At 39.6% G+C, this 25312-nt stretch overlaps 1 protein-coding gene across 1 annotated transcript; it reads left to right on the top strand.

Moving 5' to 3' along the window:
- The first annotated feature begins 12572 nt into the window (after nucleotides 1-12572).
- Nucleotides 12573-21675, top strand: LOC307153849 (NXPE family member 3-like). The gene is made up of 6 exons (XM_079863598.1): nucleotides 12573-12857; nucleotides 13053-13468; nucleotides 13555-13625; nucleotides 13890-14093; nucleotides 16101-16441; nucleotides 21469-21675. The coding sequence occupies exons 1-6, from the start codon at nucleotides 12606-12608 to the stop codon at nucleotides 21664-21666; spliced, it is 1482 nt and encodes a 493-aa protein (XP_079719724.1). The 5' UTR covers nucleotides 12573-12605; the 3' UTR covers nucleotides 21667-21675.
- The last annotated feature ends 3637 nt before the right edge of the window (nucleotides 21676-25312 follow it).

The raw sequence follows: 25312 nt of genomic DNA, 5'->3' as shown, positions 1-25312 counted from the left end.
ACACAAAATATTGATTTAAAAATGAGTTTATTGATTTAAAAATGATTGTATTGCTTCCGCTAAAGAAAATAATCTATTCCGTCTCTACAGTTAGAATCCTGCGTCCATAGCAACGCGCTGTTTTTCATGGCAACGGTGTGTTATACTTCGCAGCGGCCTATTATCAAGAAATAACAGACCGCATTCTACATTGGAATTCAGCCAAGCCATGTAATAATGGTTTATAATCAACTGTTGTTTTATTAAACACTCACTGCTCTTGTTTTATAAGTAACTGTTTAATTAAAGGTGAACTCAGTGATTCTTAAAAAAATGGCAGATGTCTTAGATTTATACTGACACTTAAAGGGATAGTTCACCCAAAAAAAAAAAAAATTAGACCATGATTTACTCACCCTCAATTCATCCTAGGTGTATATGACATTCTTCTTTCAGACGAATACAATCAGAGTTATATTAAAAAGTGTCCTGGCTCTTCCAAGCTTTATAATGGCAGTGAATGGTTGTTTCTGTTTTGAAGTCCAGCAAAGTGTATCTATCCATCATAAGAGTCCTCCACACTGGGGGGTTCTCTGGGGGGTTAATAAAGACCTTCTGAAGCGTAACAATGAGTTTGTGTAAGACAAATATTCATATTTAACATGTTGCAAAGTAAAATTCTAGCTTCCGGCCAAACGAACATACGCAGTCTACTTACGCCTAAAGGGCAACTTACACAACTTGTGACATCAGAAGTAGCGTAGTGCATCATGGCGTAGCGTAAATATCAGCAGTTCGTTGCATTACTTGCATAAGTTGCGCTTTAGATTTAAGTCGAATCCGTATGTGCATTTGGCTTGAAGGTAGTTATTTTACCTTATAAAGTTTTAAATGTGAATATTTTTCTTACACAAACTCATCGCTTTGCTTAAGGAGGCCTTTATTAACCCCCCGGAGCCTGTGGAGCACGTTTATGATGGTAAAGTGACAATAGATGCACTTTGATGGACTACAAAACAGAAACAACAATTCACTTCCATTATAAAGCTTGGAAGAGCTTTTTTTATATAACTCCAATTGTATTCGTCTGAAAGAAGAATGTCATATACAGTGATGGGAATAACGGCGTTACTTTTTTCAGTAATGAGTAATCTAATTGATACTCTTCCCATCTTAATAACGCCGTTACTATAATTGAAGCTGTTTGTTTTCCATCAGACCAACTAGATCTCTGACGCCGTTTTTACACTGCACGCAGCGTTTGGTCTATTTTGGTCTATTTGAGGCAAAAATAGACTCTGCGCCGTAACGATCGCGACACTGCTGCTTCTGCGCTGCTGCGCCGCCTCTGCGTGCGGTGTGAATGCTCTAATCTGTTAACATGGGCGCGGAAAAAAGTATGTGCTGCTTACGCTCTGCTAACACGTGCAGTGTGAAACTGGCGTGAGCCGAGAGGCAAATTTTTTTTTACTGTTCTTTCTTGGTATACCTCATACTGTTACTCTGTTCTACTTTTTCGAGGAAGAAAATACTTGAAGTACAGTATACCAATTGTCTGAATTTTTATTTTTATTTTTTTTATCTGCACTACAAAGAACATATATTTGTTATTTCTTTTTAATTTCTAATTAAATTTTGCCCAGTTGTGGCCTGTTGAGAGGCAATAAATATCAAAAGTTCCAAAACATCTATTGTGTTATTTGTATCGATACACTATAAACATAATATCTACATACATGGCATTTGATTGGAGGCTAGTCTCACTTTGTCCCACAGCAACATTAAAGGGATAGTTCACCCACAAATGAAAATTATGTCAGTAATTACTCACCCTCATGTTGTTCCAACCCTGTAAGACCTTCGCTCATCTTCGGAACACAAATTAAGATATTTTTGATTAAATCTGAGAGCTGGATCACTCCTCCATAGGCTTCTAAGGGATTGAAACTTTCTGGCCCAGACAAGCTATTAAAGACATTGTTAATATAGTCCAAGTGACTACAGTGGCTCAATCTTAAGTTTATCAAGCTACAAGAAAACTTTTGTGCGAAAAAAAAAGACTTTATTCCACTATTCATTTCCTTCTCTCTGGGACTCGAGTGAGTTCACGTAAAACAGATTAAGATATTTTTGATTAAATCTGAGAGCTGGATCACTCCTACATAGGCTTCTAAGGGATTGAAACTTATCCCTTTCCTTCTGTGTTGCATGTCACACACATCACACACATGACCAGCGTCGGCCAATAGTGAGCCTACATGTGACGTACAACACAGAAGCGCTGCACTGTTACACTACGTGAGCTCACTCGAGGCCCACAGAGAAGGAAATGAATAGTTGAATAAAGTCGTTATTTTTGTTTACTTTTTGCACACAAAAAATATTCTCGTCGCTTGATAAACTTGAGATTGAGCCACTGTAGTCACTTGGACTATTTTAATGATATCTTTAATAACTTTTCTGGGCCAGTAAGTTTTAATCCCTTAGAAGCCTATGGAGGAGTGATCCAGCTCTCAGATTTAATCAAAAATATCTTAATTTGTGTTCCGAAGATGAACAAAGGTCTTACGGGGTTGGAACAACATGAGGGTGAGTAATTACTGACAGAATTTTCATTTTTGGGTGAACTATCCCTTTAAAATAGTTTAGATTTGTGTACATTGTTTCTGTTAATAATGAATTGTATTATATTTTATTATATATTTCATTATAATATTCAGATGTATCATAAATAATTGAACATGCACATGTATTTTAAGTTCCATTAAAGTTGGGTGGAGGTGGGGTCACATTTGAACATTTAAAAATCTACTTGAAAGTAACGTAATAGTTACTTTCTGAAGTAACTAGTTACTTTTATAATTTGTAACTGAGTAACTAATTTAGTTACTTTTTGGAAAAAGTAACTAGTAAATGTAACTAATTACTTTTTAAAAGTAACTTGCCCAACACTGGTCATATACACCTAGGATGACTTGAGGGTGAGTAAATCATGGGCTAATTTTCATTTTTGGGTGAACTATCCCTTTAAGCTCAGTTTTTGTCACTTTAGATTAGGCAGTGCAAAGTTAAATTCAATTGGTTGTAGTTTAGAATCAGAATTCAGATTACCTAACTAACCCAGTATCCTAAAACTTTGTCATGAGTGTTGTTGAATGACTAATATGTTCCACATTATTATTTAATGCAGGGTCATGCTGAAGTTTGTCACAACAGAGAATGGAGTGGCAACATCCAGCACTTCTCCAGAGGAACCCAGCAGCTACACAGGCACTGACACATTTGAATCATGGAGAAACCTTATCTACAAACCTAGAATGTACATTTCCTGAAGAAAATGTGAAGTGGTGCTTGCAGTGGCAATATTCGGCACAGTTGATAGGGTTCCATATAGCCTACTTATCATGGTACGAGCATGGAGCATTAGTTCAACGTCAAGCTGATAAAAGTAGCCTATTATTGTAACGTTGCAGTGGGAGTTTACCTGAGTTTCCAGCATGTTGTGTGTTGCGTCTCAATCTGGCCGGTACCCACAGTGCTCGCTCATAAATTCGAGCATGCGTAAGAGCACGCGCTTGTAAACTTATTGGTTGCAATCTGAAACATCACCGCTAGAGGCTGCTAAAAACTACATACAGCACCTTTAAATAAACACTTTCAGACATTCAAACTTCAATTACATAGGTTATCACAAACTGCAATGGAGGGTGCAGGAATTTTACTTTATTTCACAAAACTAAACTTATCAATATGTGCCTCAACAAAATCATATACAACATTATAATTTGTCCACACTGGATGCACGCACAGTTACTGACAGTGAACATATGCCCCACTTTTGTTTCTGATGTACTCAACTGACTGATATATACAGAGTATATATACCAGATTGCTCGTATATTCTAAACTGTTAGCAAGTGGTGAAGTTAGAAGTGTCTGAGAAGCCATATTGCTTTTCTTTACCGACATAAGGAAGGTGCTTTCTTTCTCTCCCATGAGGGGACTAAACAAATAGGGGAATTTTCATACACTGTAAAAAGTGAACGTGCAGTTGTTTCTTCTCGGTCAAAAGTGACTGGACATCTGAAAATGAAACTTTTGTATTTCTAAAAAATACATTTCTTTTGAGTACTAATTAATATTTATGCAATAATTATGGTCCATTTTTGCCATTGAAAATAATAATAATAATAATAATAATAATAAAAAGCATAATTTCAACCCCTTTTTTTCAAGTCCTCTGACTCATTTTTGCTGTATGGTACTAGTCCTTCCAGTTTATTTGTGTGTGTGTGTGTGTGTGTGTGTGTGTGTGTGTGTGTGTGTGTGTGTGTCTGTTTTGCACTGTTTTTCTGTTTGATGTTTTAAAGTTTGACCCCTTCATTGCTGTGCACTTTTTTTTTCTACATCGTGGCTGATTTGTAGATTGAACAAAAATATTCTGTGTTTACAATTTTTTTGCCCATTTCCTATTCATTTTCTATGGCGGTTATTTTTGGCCACGAAGATCGTGATTGTGACTTCATTTTTTACGACCACTTAGCCTTTTCAAATCATGCCCCAATTTTTATTGGTGTTTATATACAAAGTGCCATAAAAGTCACCAGGTTTTGTACCATTCCGATGAAGCTACGATTTTTTTAATTTCAAATTGTTAAACTTTTCAGTCAAAAGTGACCGAAGAGACAGTATTTCTACCTGATTCTTCCTACAAATTCTGTAACCAACTTCAATCAGTTTGATGTAACATAAAACAAGGGAATGCTGTTGTAACTTAATTGATTTAGATACCATTTCCATTAAAGCTCAGGATGGACACATTCGACACAGGCGTACCTGCTCACTGCTGATTGGCAAATTTTGCTTCAATGAGAAATTGGGATTAGGGGTTATTATATACATAATGTCAAAGAGAAAAATTTAAAAATTGCAATTGACAGCGCTACTCTTCACCACAATGGTAACCAAAAAAATGTATTTATAGAAACTCCTCTAAATGTCCAACTGAACTTTTAACATTAAGATAAACTACCAACCTCTTTCCCTTTACTGTAAAACATAAAATAACACTTAATCCCTAAATTTACTCTCCTAATGCAGTCCTTTGCAAAGCATGCTGGGAACGTCCTGTTTGCGTATGCAACCCACCGTTCCCTGAAGGAGGGAACGGTGGATGTAGTCGACGTTGACTGAATGGGGATCACGCTTAGGGAGCCTGTCTTCTTCGTACTACTATTTAATCAAGCCAATTCAACATTGGCGTGCAGTGGCACCAGAGATAAGGCCCAAGAGGATAAAGAGGGGCGCAAATAACCGAACGCTTTCAGGATCTCCTCACGGAGAGAAGACTCACTCAACGAATAGGTTCCACTTCCATTCAGCGAAAGCAACACTTCCTCTTAGGGGGTGCTCTCGCAGAAGTGATGGAGACAACCACATATTTCTGCGGTAACCACCTGAACCTCCACATCCACTTTTAGGACCAGCCTGGACTTCTCCAGAGGTCTGAACGCGGGTGCCATCGTGCCCCATCCCTGAGAATGTATTCAGGGGAAAGTCAGGAAGGGCTGTCGAGGGGAATTAGTTCTGGTTGGGTCAATAAGGGGCAACTATCAAGACCTACTCCACTCCTGGCCCAGGACAGTACGTGCAAGCGACATGCGCGCACAAGACAGGAGCACTGCTCAACACTAGGTGTGAAGAAAATCACTGAGCTTCAGGAGCATCTCTGCTCAACACCTGAGTGTGATGAAATTCACTAAGATTCAGGAACATCTCTCCTCAACACCTGAGTGTGATGAAAATCACTGAACTTGAGCGGGAACTGAACAATGAATCGCATAGCCGCTTCTTTAGAAGGCTCACTAGGGAACGCATTCCTGCGGGGCCCTGGGGCCAGCTGAGAGCCAGAGTCCATCCAAGGGTTGTCCGCTCTGACAGAAATAACACAACTGGCAGAGGAACAAATCTGGAGAGGCAAACAGATGTGACTGTGTAGCCCCGAAGTGGTCACTGCCCAGCTGTACCGCCCAGGGATGGAGTCTCCACTCTTCCTGACCAAAGGCTGTCATGAGGCTCGTGACGGCATGATTGAGCAGGCCGGGAGAATAGTGGATTTAACCCTCTGGGGACCAAGGTGTTTTTGGGGCCCTTGAGATGTTCTGACATGCCTTGACATTTGTGGTTTTTTCAGTTATTTATAAACATGTTAATGGCTAAGGTGTAAATTCACTCTATATAGCACAAACAGGGCTACCATAATATGCGAGCAACGTGTATGTAGATGTTTGTATTTTTAAAAGAATAATGTTTATGCGTGGTTATTGGAAAAAATAAAAATGAAAGTTGCTGAATTAAGACCACAAAACACATATTAAATATGTGTCCACAAGACTTTTGACTAATGGATGTTGTCCCTTTAAGCTTCAAAATTATGTGAAAATAGTCTTGCTTTATCGTTCACAAAAAAAAATACATTGATTTAAATGGTGTAAAACAGGTTTTGCTTGGAAAGCCATTATGCGAGGGGGGCGTGGAGGAGGAGTAGTTTGTCCCACCCACTCTGCATAATGACTCTGCCTAATGCCCATTCATTCAGGTGTGACACTGACTGAGCCACAATGCAAGGACAAAAGATGTATTTAGAAGAAGACTTATACTGACCATTTAAGATTTCGCTTACATCTCTCTTGTAAATATGTTTTGCTATTTTATTAAAAATGTTACAATTACAACAATAATTACAATTTCAACAATATTTCAAGTGTACTCTTTCTTTGTAAAAAAAAAAAAAAAAAAAAAGATTATAGGCCTACATTTTATCATATGTATTCATTAGTTTGAATATAGCCAACATTGGAACATCTAACATCTTAGTCTATGACTTTATTTTTGACAAAAATAGTATATATATATATATATATATATATATATATATATATATATATATATATATATATATATTATATATTATATGTATATAACGTTAGATATGAGCAGAAATTGCTAAACAAAAGCTTTTTTGATGTGGCGGTATATTCTACAGTAGCCTAAAAACTGTACCCTAGTCTAGTCAACAAAATGTTGTCTTTCATACTTCGCCTGACTGTAATGTTGCTTTTATGAAATATTAGGGCATATAAATGCTAATTTGCAGTTTAATAAGTTGCTTATACAAATACATTTTATTTCAACATATTCCAGTCGATTTTTACTCATCTCAGTAGGCTATAGCAAAGCAGTTTATTATTTTACACACAGACGCGCGATTCATATTTAGGCTAAACAGTCTTTACAAATATGTCCCCTTCATTCATCTCACAGAAAGGCGAGTCATATTATAGAAATGGGATTCATCTTTTTGCGGTTTACATAGGCCTACACTAACGTTATTCCATAACGTTATTCCACACGTGAGAAAAGAAAACAGCCTACCTCACTCCTCAGCGGAATCTGCTCCTCATTTCAGGAGATATTGCTCCTCATCAGCACTGTTCTGAGGAATCGTTTCTCCATAAGGTAGGCTATAATGTCTCACTCGCGAGGAGTCGTGGCGCGCTTTGTTTACAGCTGATGTGGGCGTTTCACAGCTCTGAAATGGTTCTCAGAATTTGCGTTTGAATAGCACGAGCTCTCCGGGGCGTGGTCACATTACTGTGAATCATTTCGTAATGAGGTCGACTGGAGTCGCTCTCTTTTTATACAGATTACAGAAGCTGAGAATATTTGTTTTTTATATAAATGACTTCATTTAAAAGATGCGATCTCAAGCTTTATGCCCGTGGGTCTGTTTGCCTGTTTGACTGAATTTTCGCGGAGTTATAGATCATTTTCGAACACGTTTCAAATGGGAGTTTACTGACAGAGAGAAGGCAGAAATCACATCATGTTAATTTTTCTTTATTTGTCAAAAAGCAAAACACTTTATTTTAATTGTGAGTATACAGAAAAAAAATAGACACTGAACAGGATCGATTGATGTATCACACGAAAATGAAAGATCAAAATTAACAGAGCATTTAGTGTTTATTTTCATTGCTAAAAAAAAAAAAACGAGCAAAACGCGCGGGCGCGTTTTTGGTCCCCAGAGGGTTAAGCAATCCTCGGAAGCTTCTGACTCCAAGGAGGAGGTGACGGACGAGTTGTGACATGCGTGGGAAGCTAGGGCAACGGTCGCAATGCTGTCTTTTCAGACCAGTACCAATTCGCTGAGCAGCGGTGGCTCAAAGCGAGGTGAACTGCAACAACTTGAGGTAATGAATACCAATGCAGTCGGAGGTCGCCCAGGCCTCCGTTAAAGCATGCCCTTTGTACATGGCCCCTCAGTCAGTATTAGTGGAACTCGTTCTAGGAGCAGTTGGCCCGGAGAAACGAAAGGTTTGAACACGAGGGCTGAGGGTTTGGCGGCAGGCCGGGGTGATCTGTTGTCACATAGGGCGTGCCGCTCTGCCACGGTCACCTCGGGACTAGACCTTAAGCCAGTGCTGAAGCGGTCTTCATATGGAGGAAGCCATGCGGCTGCATCTGCCATATGCCCCAGGAGCCTCTGAAAATTCTTTCAGTGGGACCCTTTCTCACTTCTGTATAGCACCGACCGGACACACTCTCTTCTTGAAGAGGCATGTTAGACCGAGTCCATCTCCATACCGGAAAAGAGATACTCAGCCCGTGGGCGTGATTACTCTCTCCCAGTTGACCTGAGGACCCAACTGGCTATGGAGCACTCGAAGGGTAGGACTCTGTACTGATACTTCGAACCCTCAAATGCAACACGCAGGATGGCCTGTGGTGCGGAAGGCTAGAGATCTGAAGTCTTTCAGGTCTGAAAAATGCCACTCTGTGTAGCAACTTGGACGGAGGCTTTCGAAAAAAGGGCCCATTTCAAGTGACACTGGGCCAAGATGGTCATGACCCACCACATACTAGGTACATGAAGAACGAGTTTATAAAACTGGCCTTCATATCGGCTGGAGGGAGCGGCTATACCGCCTTCTTTCGCCAGTAGGACAGGAGCACTGCTCAACACTAGGTGTGATGAATATCACTGAACTTTCAGGAGCATCTCTGCTCTACACCTAGTGTGATGATTATCACTGAACTTGAGCGATGCCGAGCTATAATGAATCGCATAGCTGAGTCTGATGGTCACAGTCTGGTCGGGACCGGTTGGGAAGCTTTTTCTGCTTCTATGAACCAGACCCAGGCTCAGAAGGCCACAGACGTACCCGAGGTGGGGCAAGAGAGGTGGAGGACAGGGTTGTGAGTGTGCAGTGCAACACTTACCTGTCTCCACTGGACGGCAGGGGATGCGTGAGAAGGCGGATGACTGGGTTCTCGAACTGCACCAAGATGGGGGGTATGGTTACCGGGCGAGACATTCAACACTATCCTCCTGTCTTGACCTCAACACTCCCGCAATGAGAACATGAACTGTCCACAAAAGCTGCCTCAGCGTGCTGTAAGCCCAAACATGTGATGCAACAATTGTGACCGTTACATAGAGACAGGGAACGAATGCATCCATACGCATGAGCGGAATGCCATCTTTTTGTTTTTGTTTTTTTCTTTTTTTTAAAAGATGCAAACACACCTGTGTTGCTCTTTTAGGAAATGGGACCATCATCAGTGCCGGAGCACACAGGGAATGACTGCGGCAACACTAAATACGTGAACTGAAACAGTGAAGCACTCACTTCTCGCCCTCTAACCAACCGTCAAACACACAAACAAATAGAAATTTGTTGCTGTTAAAACATCAGTTGAGAGCTCAAGAATCATCGCTGATCAACACTGGGAGGTCTTTCTGCCAGAACACTGACACACTCGCTTGCTGTGTAAACAGTAGTAACTTCAGAGACATCCGATCAGCTCCAAAGCAAAAGGCAACTGGTGCGTGCATCCACTTCCGTGTTTATACCTGCACTGCGAAGCGGAGGGTGTAATCACGCACGCCAATGTTGAATTGGCTTGATTAAATAGTAGTATGAAGAAGACAGGCTCCCTAAGCATGATCCCCATTCAGTCGACGTCGACTATGTCTGAGGTTCTCGACTGAAAGGGAACTACAGATCCACTGCTCAGGGACCTGGACTATGGAGTCCTGAACTAAAATAAACCAGATTAATTTAAAACCAACTGAGCTTAAAATTGCATGGAACTGAGAAGCAAATCCAAGGAAACAATGGAATCAGAAAAAGACTGCAATCAAAAAAAAAAAAAATTACTAAACAAGAGAAAACAATTTTAAGCATATATATATATACACACACACAATACCGTTCAAAAGTTTGGGGTCAGTAAGATTTTTAATGTTTTTAAAAGAAGTATCTTCTGCTCACCAAGGCTACATTTATTTGATAAATACAATAAAAAAATAAAATAAAAAAAAAAGTAATATTGTGAAATATTATGACAATTTAAAATGACTGTTTTCTATTTTAATATGTTTTAAACTGTAATTTATTCCTGTGATCAAAGCTGAATTTTCAGCATCATTACTCCAGTCCTCAGTGTCACATGCTCCTTCAGAAATCATTCTAATTTGATGATTTGATGCTCAAGAAACATTCATTATTATTATCAATGTTGAAAACAGTTGTATACAAATTTTCGAAATTATATTAAAAAAATGAATAGAAAGTTCAGAAGAACAGCATTTATTTAAAATAGAATATTTTCTAACATTATAGATGTCTTTTACTGTAACTTTTGATCAGTTTAACTCATCCTTGATGAATAAAAGTATTGATTATTTTATTTCTTTCCCCAAAAAAATTTAATTAAAATTCTTACTGACCCCAAACTTTTGAACGGTAGTGTTTAATGTTACAAAAGCTTTAGATTTCAGATAAATGCTGTTCTTTTGAACTTTCTATTCATCAAAGAATTTTGAAAAAAAAATTGTACACAACTGTTTTCAACATTGATAATAATAATGACTAGTCTTCCTCCATGAAATCATCTTATTAAACTCTGGACTAAACTAAATCTAGGACTATTTAAAGCCTTGACTGAGAAAGCAGATTTCTGTTAATCTGGTTTAAAGGGCAATTTTAGTCTAGGATTAGGCTTAATCTCTGTTCGGGAAACCACCCCCTAGAGTTGTTTCTGTTTCTGAAATCAGGTTAAATCTACTGAGAGTTATGCTTCAGTAAAACCTTGTTTTTCAGGCTGATTAAATTTGGTTATAATCAGTAATCTTAAATCATTTATTTAATTTAAACAAAACCAGTTATTGTACATGTTACCACATGAAGTACATTTTATAAGTTGATTCAGTGTAGCACCTGTAACGTTGCTGAGGAAGACAGGCGAAGACGAGGATCTAAACGCAGGGTATTTTAATAAAGTAACACGTAACATGAAACACAGAACTCAAAGGAACAAAACCAGGGGAATCACAGAAGCAACCATTACACGTACAACAACTGACAAGGTAACAAGTGAAACACAAGGGCTATAAATACACAGAGACAAACAAGCTTAAAGGAGCTGTATGTAAGAAATGTATTTCAATTAATCATAAAATGGCCCTGATATGTCACTAGACATTAAGAAATCATGTTCATTTCAAATACTTATATCGCTGACAACAGTATACGACCAGGATATTGTCATTTAAAAAGTGAACTTGCAGCCCTCAACTGATGTTGATGTTGTCATCTTGTGTTTTGGCCTGAAGCCCCACCCTCCACCTATCTACCAATCACGAAGTCAGAAGTGTTTCGGCATCCGGGTTGCCAGCTCTGCTGCTCTTACCACAGCTGCAGCTCCTTGTAGCAGCCTACGTTCCTGCTGGATCCTGCAGCTTATCTGGCAACCTCGAGTCAGGGGGGAGGGGGAGCGGATACACTGCTCTACAGTAATTTGAAAGTGATTGCAGTACCAGTTTTGGCCACAATCTTACATACAGCTCCTTTAACTAAGTAACAAGGGGGCGTGATTAATAAGAAACACCTGGGGAGACTAATAAACAAGAAAGACTACAAAGGACTACAAAGGACTACAAAACATGGCACAGAACAGGAAATAGCAAAAGTACACACAAGACCAGGGAAACACAGGACAGGAATCATGACAGCACCACAGACCCAGTGTTCATAGTGTCCAAGGTTACTTATAGTTGTTTCTGCATATTTATCTAGGAATGAAAGTATTTTAAGAAGAAAAAAAGGACGAAATTCAGTTTTAAGTATTTGCATCATTATTTTAGTAGTGGAGAAGCAAATAAAATGTTGAATTTACAGCCATCTTGATGAGAACTAAGGTCCCTTTGATGTTCCCTTTTGACTTGTTGAGTAAAGACAATTCTTTGCTTTTGAACCCATGATGACGTTGCTAGCGCTACATAGTAGGACCTAACCCATTCACACTTTGTGCATTATTTCACCAACCGCAAATGAGATCCACATAACTTTTATAGTATTATCCAGAAAATATCTTTATCTACAATAAATAAATAATTTATATACAGAACAAAAAAAAATGAATTTGGTCTGATTGATATTCTGGTCCTCTCCCAGGCTCTATGGGGATTGAATGGTGGGATCAAAATTCCATTTCAGCCCCCCAGACCTAAACCAGTTCCTCGAAATAATAATTCTTCATCTACAATATCCGCTCATGACATGGGAATCAGTGAAGAGGAGTGGGACCGGCTACAGAAGGCTCTGGACTGGCCCGGACCAGATCAAGAAATCACTCAGCTGAATCAGAGCACAAGCCCAGTCCACTCAACATTCTCTATTGTGGGACTCAAGGAGAGTTACAAAGTGGGAGAAAAGATCTCTGTTATCATCACAGCCAGAGACCACAACAAGAACCTGAAAAAATATGGAGGAGATTTTTTCCAAGCAAAGCTATTCAATTCAAAGCTCAAGGTGTGTTGTTTATAATATAATATTTTATATTCAAATTTTTAAACAAAAAAAATAACATTGAGTTTGATTTGCCTGTTAATTTTTGGTTTATTTACACAATATTACATATACTGTAATGTTTAGGTGTTTAAGGTTGCTTTACCTGCAGACATTAGTTTTCTGCATTACACTTAACCTTCTCTATTCTTCTTGAAGGCGAGTGTGTACGGCGAGGTTGTGGATCACTGTAATGGGACTTACTCTTTAGCTCTTCTTCTGCCCTGGGAAGGTCAGGCACAAGTTTATGTACGTCTAGAGCACTCCAGTGAGGTTGTACAGATTCTTAAAAAATACAGGGAGTCCTCATTCCCACGCAGCCACTATAGAGGCCACTTTGAAGGGCCAGGACCTAATAAAACCAGGATCAGTGAAGTAGTACAATGCAATCTTAAGTGGGGTGCAGATGGAAGTTGGAGTAAAGGCAACTGCTGCTGTGAGTATAAGGATATAAAAACAGGGACGGTGTGGCAGTGTGAGAGACCAAAGAAACTTTATTGTGACAAACTGGTTCATCACTCTACTGGAGGTTTGGAAAACCCATTAAATCATTTTGAGAAGCAATTGTTTACAAAGTAAGTGGGAAAGGATTCAAAGCAACTTCCAGAAGAATATCAGAACTCTAGTGTATAAAATGTAATATTATTATTTTTCTACACAGGACATTAACAAATGTTGCTATTACTGGAGACACACAAATCATTAATGTCCTTCCCAACACTACAGGCATTGGTATGTTCACATATGATCTGTGTAGTTTTGACCATTTTATTACAAATTTGGAAAGGAATAAATAGAAAATAATGACAGATTTTTTTTCATTTAGCAAAACAAAAACAAGAATTCGGCTCATACTCGTTTTATTTTTGTCATTCATTCTTTCCAAATAGAAACGTGTCAAAACAGATGTCATCTAAAATCAAATGTAGTTACAAGAAAATGCAGAATTTACATAATTAACCACTGTCTTTTCAAGTAAATGTTTCTTTGCTTTAGGCACAATGGAGAGATGCAGATCTGGTATGACGAGACCAGTTCCTGCAGGGTTCTATCTGAAAGATGTCTGGAATTCTTGTGTATGCAACACTAGGCAGTTCATTTCTGCACAAATGGGAAATTGTCTTAAAAACAAGATTGTCTATATGTTGGGAGACTCCACCACAAGGCAGTGGTTTGAGTATTTAGAAAGAAAAGTGCCAGGCAAGTTATTAATTGACATAAATGGCTTTGATTTCGGAATAGGTGACTTGTTTCTCTCTCTTAAAAAAAAAAAAAATTGTTATTTAAGGCTTCATAGCATGAATGTACAGAAATAACATACAGAGGTCCCACAAAGTGAAGTTAGTTCTGAGAAAAGCACATGCGGTTTTGGTTTTCAGATGCTACTTGTTTAATTTTGTATCTAATGCAATGACATGTACATAATTCAGTGCGACTTAAATGGATAGTTCACCAACAAATTTAATTCTGTCATCACGTGTTCACACTTGTGTTGTTAAACCTGATCTTTAATCTGTGGAACACAAATTTCTTTTCTTTTTTTTTTTTCTTCCATACATAGAAAGTCAGTAGGGTTCAGGCAAGGGAAGAGAAGCAGAGGATCTAAATTGCAGCAGATTTACTTCATTATATAAACAAAGAAGGCAATCTAAGAGGCAACAATCAATGTAACAGGTGGAAACCCAGGCAGAGCAGATGAGATAAAGACCAAGGGTGACAGCAATAGACTGGAGGGCCAGGGCCGAACCACAGGCTTGCGGGATCAAGGTGGAGATGGGGGCTTGGGGCAGAATCGGAGGGAAGGAGGAGCCTGTGCGGAGAGGGGGAGGCAAAGCCAGAGGCCCAAGAAGCATGAAAGTGTAGTCATGGGAGGAAGGAGTGGGCGGGACCAGCAGTGAGGAAGGATACTTGATGCTGGGTTGGACCAGTGGCTTCGAAGGAGACTTGGGGCTGGGAGGGACCAGCAGCGACAAAGGACTCTTGGGGCCGGCTGGAACCAGAAGTGACAAAGGAGACTTGGGGCTGGATGGAACCGGCCTCGATGAAGGAGACTTGAAGCTGGACGGAACCAGCAGCTGAGACTGGGCTTGAAGGTAGGAGGAAATCAGGGAATCCAAGAGTTCACACAGGGAGGAATCGGTTTCAGGACTAGGAGGGTGAATGTAGAAAGTGCAAGTTCGGGCTCCGGGACGAACAATGACTCAAGACACAGACTCCTGGACAGACATTGTGGCCGGCTCACACACCTGGTCAGACTCGGCTGGCTTTGGATCTGGAGCTCTGTGGGCTCTTGCTCTGGGTCAACCAGGCGTGAGGAGGGGCTGGAGGGGCTCTGATTCTGGGCCTGTGGTAGTTGTGGGCATGGACATCAACAATGGGTAGGCATACAGACAAAATAGACTGGCTTCTATCCATGATAGATTTCCCATGTCTGTTAAGTCCAGAGGGCCATAATAATTTTCTCCTACCCAAAAGAAATGAAGCCTAGAGCAAGTTCTGCCAGGAAGACTCAATCGTTCACGTCACTTATTACCTTCTCATCTACACAATTATATCCTAATAGCCCAGTATAAAAGAGTGGTACTTATGCAGATGCTGTCGCTTCAACCACCTCCATCCTCCACAACCACCAACAAGACAGGACCTTTCCTCCACCCCAGGAAGACTTTGTCGGGGGAAGGCAATGAAGCCAACAGCTAGATCCATGTTTGGTCCTATTCTGTCAAGGTGCAGGCAAGGGAAGAGGAGCAGAGGATTTAAATTACATATTTACTTTATTTACAAAAAAACAAAGGCAATCCAGAAGGCAAGAATCAATGTAACAGCTTCACTTATGCAGAGACAATACAGGACAAAGAGAGGAACCAAACTGAGGGCTTAAATACATGTATACATTAGGAAAACAAACAAGACTGAGGTGAACATCAATTAACCAATGAGTAATCATAGAATCCAACTAGCAACAGGAACAAAGGGAAAATGAGCTAAACACATAAAGGAAACATGGGAACCAAAGGAAAAAACAACAACAGAATGTCAACACAGAGCATAACCTTTACAGAGTGTGAATATGTGATGATTTTTTTTGTATTATTATTTCTTGTGTGCACTTGCTTTTTGGGGCTGCTGTATACATTAAGCAAAAGCAACTTTGTAAAGCTGTTTAGTAATTGAAGTGATGATACTAATGTAAGTTTTACTTACTAGGCATAAAAAGAATTAACCTCCACACTCATCATTTGGGTGGACCCCTGATGGCTGTAGAGTTGGAAAATAATATAATTGTTCACTGGAGGCCACACGGTGTTCCTTTGCGGTTTTCTAACGTGCTCATTACCAGCTTGCATTATATCAGCAATGATATTGATGAAATAGCTGGTGGCCCTCATGCAGTCGTTGTCTTCACATTCTTTGCCCACCGGGTTTTTCACCCAATAACATTTTACGTGCATGAAGTGGCCAAAATCCGTCAGTCTGTTGTTGCATTGTTGAGTCGTGCACCAGAGACTACCGTCATCATCAAGTCTGGAAACACTGCAGGACTAAAGGTACAATTGCTTATTGTCCAATCCTACTCTATTTTCAATAGTTCCCTTTCAAAAGCTACTCTTAATGCTGCGGTGATTAGCGATATCGGAAAACATCCTTGTTTGACCAGCTGTGAACTCATGTGGCAAACACACCAAGAATTTGTCTTAAATAACCTCTGATGATGACGTCGAATGTGCACGACAGAGGCTATAAATAGATAGAGACAGGTGCACTTTCAGGTTCCTTTTTTCTTCAGAATCACATTGCGTGCCGTGTGTGCTGCCTTCTTTCTTAAACTACCCTTTTGCTAGGAGTTAGTTTTGTCAGGTAGGAATAAAGCCTTTCTCACTCTCTCTTTCTCTTTCTCTGTAATGAAAAGAAAAGAGTTAAATCATGCAGAATCAGAAGCAGAATCATGTCAAGAGAATCCAGCAAGTGATGCATGCCGCCCTGCTCACGGCCCATATCAGAGTATGATCCGCATGACTTTTGCATCTTATGTCTGGGGAAACATCATGCTATGTCAGCCCTCGAGGACACAGAATGTGAACACTGCGACTTATTCTCCATCAAAGTGCTCCACTCCACTTGCGTCCTCGATGACAAGATCATGGGGCTCACGTGTCGATCTGGTTGAAGGGCAGGAGACATGTCCTTCCCTTTCTCTTGTCCTTTCACCAGATCATGAGGTCATCGAGCCTGTGTCTGGAGCGTGTTCCGGCGTTTCTTCAAACCGGGCTGATGCAAGTGGGAAAGGATTCAAAGCAACCTCCAGAAGAATATCAGAACTCTAGAAAACGTGTATAAAATGTAATATTATTATTTTTCTACACAGGACATTAACAAATGTTGCTATTACTGGAGACACACAAATCATTAATGTCCTTACCAACACTGCAGGCATTGGTATGTTCACATATGATCTGTGTAGTTTTGTCCATTTTATTACAAATTTGGAAAGGGATAAATAGATAGAAAATAATGAAAACAAGAATTCGGCTCATACTCGCTCATTCATTCTTTCCAAATAGAAAATTCTCAAAACATACACAGAGAGATGTCATCCAAAATCAAATGTAGTTACAAGAAAATACAGAATTTACATAATTAAAACACTGTCTTTTCAAGTAAATGTTTCTTTGCTTTAGGCACAATGGAGAGATGCAGATCTGGTATGACGAGACCAGTTCCTGCAGGGTTCTATCTGAAAGATGTCTGGAATTCTTTTGTATGCAACACTAGGCAGTTCAGTTCTGCACAAATGGGAAATTGTCTTAAAAACAAGATTGTCTATATGTTGGGAGACTCCACCACAAGGCGTGGTTGAGTATTTAGAAAGAAAAGTGCCAGGCAAGTTATTAATTGACATAAATGGAATTTCGGAACAGGTGACTTTTTTCTCTCTCTTAAAAAAAAAACATTATGTTATTTCAGGCTTCATAGTATGAATGTACATAAATAACATACAGAGGTCCCACAAAGTGAAGTTAGTTCTAAGAAAAGCATATGCGGTTTTGGTTTTCAAATGCTACTTGGTTAATTTTGTATCTAATGCAATGACACATACATAAATCAGTGTGACTTAAGTGATTAGTTTACCAAAAAATTTAATTCTGTCATCACTTGTTCACACTCGTCTTCCATACACTGAAAGTCAGTGGGGTTCCGTGTTTTTAGTGTGTCAAGGTGCAGGCAAGGGAAGAGAACCAGTTCAATGCTAGATTGTTTCAGTTCTAGAGTTTGCACCCTCTGATTGCCTGCTTCATTCATGGAGCTAGGCGACTGAGACCACCCGTCAGAGTGAAAGTACCCTCATAGGACTTAGCCGTGGTCCTTGAGGGGCTAGTCGATAACCCCTTTGAACCACTAGAGTCAGCGCCAGTCAAGCTTCTGACTCTAAAGATGGTTTTCCTTATGGCTAGCTTGTCACTAAAGAGAATTGGGGATTTTCAGGCTTTGTCGGTTTTGCCATCCTGCTTTCCCTATCGGGGTACTTTGCCCCTGGACTGGTCAAGGTTATTTTGCACCCTCACCCCGAATATCTTCTCATAGTTCCATTTTCGACCCTGCATCTAGTCATTCATTCTTGAAGCGTTTTGTCCTCTTTCGCCATTTACTACGAGAAACTCCTCTTATTGTGTCCAGTTCCTGCTCTTCTTATTAACTTCCACCGCACTAGAAAGTGGCGCAAGTGAGAGCAGTTTTTCATTTGTTATGGGGACTGTAACCGGGGGATGACTTCCACAAAGCAGACTATGTCGCATTGGGTGAGGGATACCATCACCCTAGTCAAGCTTTGCCCCTGGGCATTAGGGCTCAGTCTACGAGGCGGGTTGCATCCTCCAGGGCTTTAGCAAGAGGTTCCCCCTTGCATCAAGTATGTGATGCAACAGACTGGTCCTCTCTGCACATATTTATTAGATTCTATAGTTTGGATGTTCATGTTACTTCTGGCTCACACATCCTTAATAATAATAATTCGTTACATTTATATAGCGCTTTTTCTGAGACCTCAAATCGCTTTACATAGATGGAGGAATCTCCTCAACCACCACCAATGTGCAGCATCCACTTGGATGATGCGACGGCAGCCATATTGCGCCAGAACGCCCACCACACACCAGCTTACTGGTGGAGAGGAGACAGTGATGAAGCCAATCAGTATATGGGGATGATTAGGAGGCCATGATGGACAGGGGCCAAGGGGCAAATTTGGCCAGGATGCCGGGGTTACACCCCTACTCTTTTTCGAAGGACATCCTGGGATTTTTAATGACCACAGAGAGTCAGGACCTCGGTTTAACGGCTCATCCGAAGGACGGTGCTCTTTTGGCAGTATAGTGTCCCCGTCACTACACTGGGGCATTAGGACCCACACAGACCACAGGGTGAGCACCCCCTGCTGGCCTCACTAACACCTCTTCTAGCAGCAACCTGGTTTTTCTCAGGAGGTCTCCCATCCAGGTACTAACCAGGCTCAGCCCTGCTTAGCTTCAGTGGGCAACCAGTCTTGGGCTACAGGGTGATATGGCTGCTGGCTTAAGTCGACATCTCAAACTCATGTCTGAGACCTTTCTCGTGTTTGTGTGCATACACAACACAACATTGAAGGGTGCAGACACTTCCAATGCGGTATTGTTGGTATTTTCGTTCCCATAGTGCTAGTCAGCGCAGCATTGAGAGTAGCCTTTGAAAGTGAACGTCTCAGGTTACTTGAGATGTTTAACGGGAACGAAATGCTGAGCAGCATTTCCGCACTAGGGGAATTCAAAACAACCTAAGAGTTATAAATCATATGAACAAAAGCAAGTTTCACAAAAGGCACACAATCACAGAGAAAATCAAGACAGAACAAAATAAATGTCACGCATTTAGCCTCCATAGAGTGTTTGGAGTGGTCCTTTTCAGTGGAACCAAAATTAGACCAATCAGGATCAGACCAATCAGGATCTCTGCTGGCTTGAGTGCAGGGCTGCGTTCAGCCCCGACAAAACGTTGCACAACGTTTTTTAAACAGAAACGGTGATGCGTTGAACACACTGTTCTGATGACGCAAGAGTTACAACTATGGCAGCTGAGAAGGCCATTCTTTGTGTTCTTTGTGAAGAATTTTCGGAGCCTGATGAAGTCGGTATAAATATGTTTAATACTACAAAATATGCCCAATGTTACAGTTACTGCACTTGCCGCCCAGAACAAAAGAGAACATCCCAATCGAGTGAAGGGATTGCTGAAACTGAAATGGAAGCACACATCTTACCTAATTCAGACTAAAACACATCTATTTAGCCTCACATACTGACTTTATTATACCCTGTATTTTCTTTCTCATTTTTAGGAAAAGCACTTAATTAGGCCTACCATTGTTTATTTCTATACCAAATGTCATACACTTGCAATGAAGCTAAAAATATAAACAACTACATCATTATGTTGATATCCTATATTTTTATAATAAAACTTACGACAAACATGTCTTCTAATATTCTCAGTTGTTGCGTATACCGAGCTGCATCGAACACATTTGTAGCCTACATTATTTTCCTTGAACCCATTGTGCGAGTTCACTTTAATACCTCGTGCTTTATATACATGTTGCTGCTGATTGGACTGCAGTTCTGACACACCCACCAAACAAGAGAAAACGTATCTCAAACCCCGTTGCACACCGGTGCACGCCGTTTCCAGGAAACATGACGTTCAACCCGGAAACCGTAGCAAAACGTTGCGCAACGTTTTGAACTTGAACGTGCCCCTGGTCACACCTTCTCCTGCAACAGAAACACTCAGAAACACGACACATACTTCTAAAAGACATAAGCTTAAACACACCTGCCACACATCCATATATAGCCTCTGACGTGCACATTCTGATTACGTCATCATCAGAGCCAAATTATTGGCGTGTTTGCCACACGTCTTTACAACTGGTCAAAAAAAGATGTTTTCTCACAGTGCTAATCAGTGCAACATCTCGTTCCCGCTTTTTCAGAGAAAAGGGTTACAGTCAAGTAACCCGAGATATTTTCTATATTGTGTTCTTATAATATTTGTGGTTAACAAGAAAATATGATACATTGGCGGTGGTTGAGGAGATTCCCCCTTCCATAGGTAAATACTTGAGTACCAAGAAATTGGAAATTAATTAATTAGATTTGTTCTGCTACCTTTTTATTGAAAGTCTAGAAATAAATACAAAATATATTATAATAATTCTGTCATCATTTACTCATCTCCATGTCATTCTAAACATGTATGACTGACTTTCACCTGTAGAACACAGAAGAAGAGAAAAACATGAGTATGAGTGGATGAATGAATAATTTTTGGGCAAACTATTTCTTTATTTCTACTAGATAAAAACAATAGGTTTATTGTCTACATGGTAGGAGAGGTACAAAATGTGAAAGACAAATAAGACTACAAAAAGGACTGAATGCTATGTGTGGATTGTTTGCAATGGCAAACAATAGAGTTAAGGTACTTTGTCTAAAACAACTTTTTTTCTTATTTTAATATTTGTTACTGATCTGTGTTGTTACAGGATATTTTTCAAAGTGATTGGTATACAATGCAGCTGAATACAGTGATGCAGGAGATGTTCAGAGATATCAATGGAGTAATCTACTTCGATGTCTGGCAGATGACGTCCTGTCACTATCTACGTGAAGATATTCACCCAGGACCTGTTATTATTGCTAATGAGATCAATATTTTGCTCTCTTATATCTGTCCTTCCTAATACATTCAGATTCAACCACAATAAAAGATGATGTATAAAATCATGTTAAAAATAAAAAAAGAACATTTGTCATTATATACAATCAATGTACATACTGTACAATCAATCTACTATTTAGAAAAATTCAAACAGGTACAACGGGGCTATAGGCACACCAGGGTAAAAGGCGCATTTGACTTTATTCTCTTTAAACCACTAGATGGAACAACAATTCTTCTCAACACTGTTCTTAACAACTGCTTATGATCATGCATTTGGAAATTTGCATGATCCTTGACTCGATTGCAGACAGAAATGCAAAGTTGATTTTGTGCTAATTTGATATAATATTTAATGTTTATTTAAAATGTGGTAGATTTATGTAGCAAATGAGAATCGATAAAATGATAGTCTATATTTTGAGAAAAAGGTTGTGTTAATAATTTTCATAAATGTTCAAGGTAAGTAAAGCAACAGTTTTTAAAAACTGTAAAAGTATGTTATCTGGGGTAAAGGGGTAAAGGTAAAGGTAACATCCATAAGGTAAAGGTAACATCCCTGCTGCTGGGGCTAAAGGTACAATAAATAACATGATAATAAACAGCTGGCTGACCTTTCCATTAGTTGACACAATATGGTTAGATTCAGATGGTAAATATAATATATAAAGTCGGGTGACCTCCTTAGAGGTAATCGCTATATTTAAATTGATAATAATCATATTTACAAATATTCTATTAATCATTTAATATAATAAAATATCATATATATTTGATATTTGGATTGGATATTTGGCACTTTGCCCAAAAGACATAAAGGTGAGTGGCCAACCCAATCTCATGGCAATTCGTACTTATTTTACGAGGTGGCTAATTTGTACGAATTCAAACGACCTCACTTGTATGAATTCGTATGATTTCTGCTAAATCGTACATATTTTACGAGTTGCACAATTCGTATGAATGACCTACCCCTAACCCCGCCCCTAACCATCACTTGGGTTTGGACAAATCTTACGAATTTGTACGAGTGAGATCGTACAAATTCTTATGAATTAGCCACCTCATACTCACTTGTACGAATGTGTACAAATTGCAGGTGTCCTCATAAATCTGTCTTCTGACGATGCACTTGGGGATGTACGATTACTCCAGAGCACTCGTAGTTCTACCAAGATTTTAAAGTGCTACTTAAGCTATGATGCTTTTGGGAAACAGACCGTAATATTAAGATCAGTCGTACGATCGTTTTTACGATCAACTTAGGCTTACGATGCTTTTGGGAAATGCAGCCCAGGTCTGTGAAACCGGGGGTAATACATTTAGATTATTCTAAATCTGTGCAATAATTATTTAAATGATGCACATCATTATACATTTAGTTGCATTACTTCGCAGTTAAATGTAGTAAGTCACTGTCATTGCTCACCAGTTGCTTTGAATGGGTGGATTGATATCATCAACAGTTGAAGACAGAGATGTTTGATGAAACAAAATATGTGGCTTACCACAGTTCATCACAGTACTACATTTACCAATACACAAAACAAGAAATTTGCCCCTTGTTAATTTGTTACGAAAACTGGAAACTTTAATGCTATGGACTTCTGAACTACACATGTCCCCAGTTTTAATTTGAATAATCTAGTCATGGAAAGATTTAGGGTGTAATATACTTCTGCACTGTTCTTGTCTATACTTGTGCACTTCTCCTCTAGCAGCATGGGGTCTGCTCTGATTGGCACGGTTCAGTGCACTTGGCAGGAGAGGCCTTTTCAAAAAGATGTTAGGGCTGATTGAAGGTGGTGAACATATGGAGGTGGCAAGCTCTCATTAAATGCACAGTTCAGCTCTCTCATACACTCTCAAAAAGCAGTAATTAGGGGCCAAGCACCGAAGGTGCGGAGGCACCTATTGTATCTGTTCCCGTTCTTCTTCTTCTTCTTCTTCTTCTTCTTCTTCTTCTTCTTCTTCTTCTTCTTCTTCTTCCGCTCTGGGAGTCTATGGCAGCCCATAGAACCGCTTGCGGGAAAGTTATGAAATTTGGCACACTGATAGAGGACAGTCTGAAAAGTCACCATAGCAAATTTGGTGTCTTAAAACCAATCCCTCTAGCGCCACCAACTGTCCAAAGTTTCACTCATATTTATGCTAATAACTTTTGAACCGTAAGGCCTATCAACAAAATTCTTTTGTCTTCTTATTCCCTAGCTCATGACGATTCGATTGCACCCTGTGACGTTATTTTCCGTCATGGAAATTTTTCCGCCATTTTGAATTTTCCGAAAAACCTACTTTTCCGAACTCCTCCCATGCAGGCCGTTACTTAGGTTTTCACGAAAATTTAACCAGATCATCTCCAGACCATGCCGACAAAAAGTTATGGAATTCAAGTTGATTCGTCAAACCGTTTTCGATAAACCCACGAACAAATTTTACGTAACGCTTGCAAAAACAGATGTAAGTGTTTGCTGTGCAAAAAGCATGCTGTGTTTCGGCGCAGCGCCACCTACTGGTCCGGAGATATGAAAAATGGCTATTTTTGCTTATAACTTCTGAACAGTTTGTCCAAAAATCATAAAATTGGTCTCGTTAGATTCAGGGCAAGATGCCGAGTCAACTGATATCCAATTTTGCCATATCGGCCATTTTGACTGTCGGCCATTTTGAATTATGTGCTAAAATGCTGTATTTTAAGAACGCATGAACGGATTGTTACGAAACTTGGTATGGGTCATCAGCACGATGTCCTGAAAGAACCTGAGAAGTTTCGAAACAGCGCCACCTAGTGGTGATTTTTTTTTTCAAATACTTATAACTTTGGGTGTGGTCAACTTATTTTCAGGAGACTCATCTCATTAGACTCCTGAATCCTTGCCGAGTCCTACGATACCAAACATTCTAGGTTTCGCCTTACAGTTTGTGTAGCGTTGTGATTTAGCGCTTAAAAAACATTTGGCTATATCTTCGAAACTGCTAGTCCGATCGAGACGAAACCACTGTCAGAAGTTTGGAAACATAGGTCGATAGCCACGTTCTAATGCTCAAATGCGAAAATATTGATGTTTAGGGGTAGTAAATTCCAATCAAATTCATGTGTCAGTCATTCTTTACATGTTTTTTCATATAAATGTCTATAACTCCGAAGCGAATTGAGATATGTTCACCAAAATCGACACACATATGTATGGGCTCACTCTGAGGACACATAAAAAAGTGGTGGGACTGAGCCTCTTGGTGGCGCTATAATAGAACAAAACATGGAATTCCCATTGACTTCAATACAGTTTTGTGAAATAAAATGCTATAGTAAACAAATACATTGGTGTAATATTACGAAACTCAGAATGTGCCATCAGTACCATGCCCTGAAAGTACTCAAAATATTTTGAGACAGCGCCACCTAGTGCAGGGATTCCCAAAGTGTGGTACGCGCACCCCCAGGGGTACGCGAGCTACCACCAGGGGGTGCGCGAGAGGAAAAATGTAATGGCGGTCTGTTTTTTTTAAGTGGGATTTTTCCTTACAATAAAAAACATGAACAGTAAACATTTCCTTTGTAAATTCCTTTTCCTTTTATTTTAAATAAAAAAACTATAATTTATTAGTTTTTGATAAAACAAATACATATGAAATGCACAACGACACACCTAAAGTCGCTCACGCAC

The sequence above is a fragment of the Squalius cephalus genome (genome assembly GCF_949319135.1).
Source record: "Squalius cephalus genome assembly, chromosome: 25".
NCBI lineage: Eukaryota > Metazoa > Chordata > Actinopteri > Cypriniformes > Leuciscidae > Squalius > Squalius cephalus.
This window is presented reverse-complemented; position numbering and strand designations above follow the sequence as displayed.

What these genes read in the sequence shown, in the direction of transcription:
- LOC307153849 (XM_079863598.1), top strand. Translation starts at nt 12,606, where the DNA reads ATGGGAATCAGTGAAGAGGAGTGGGACCGGCTACAGAAGGCTCTGGAC. An exon ending in TATTCAATTCAAAGCTCAAG is followed by an intron (nt 12,858 to 13,052) that starts GTGTGTTGTTTA and finishes TTCTTCTTGAAG; the next exon opens with GCGAGTGTGTACGGCGAGGT. An exon ending in GAAACACTGCAGGACTAAAG is followed by an intron (nt 16,442 to 21,468) that starts GTACAATTGCTT and finishes GTGTTGTTACAG; the next exon opens with GATATTTTTCAAAGTGATTG.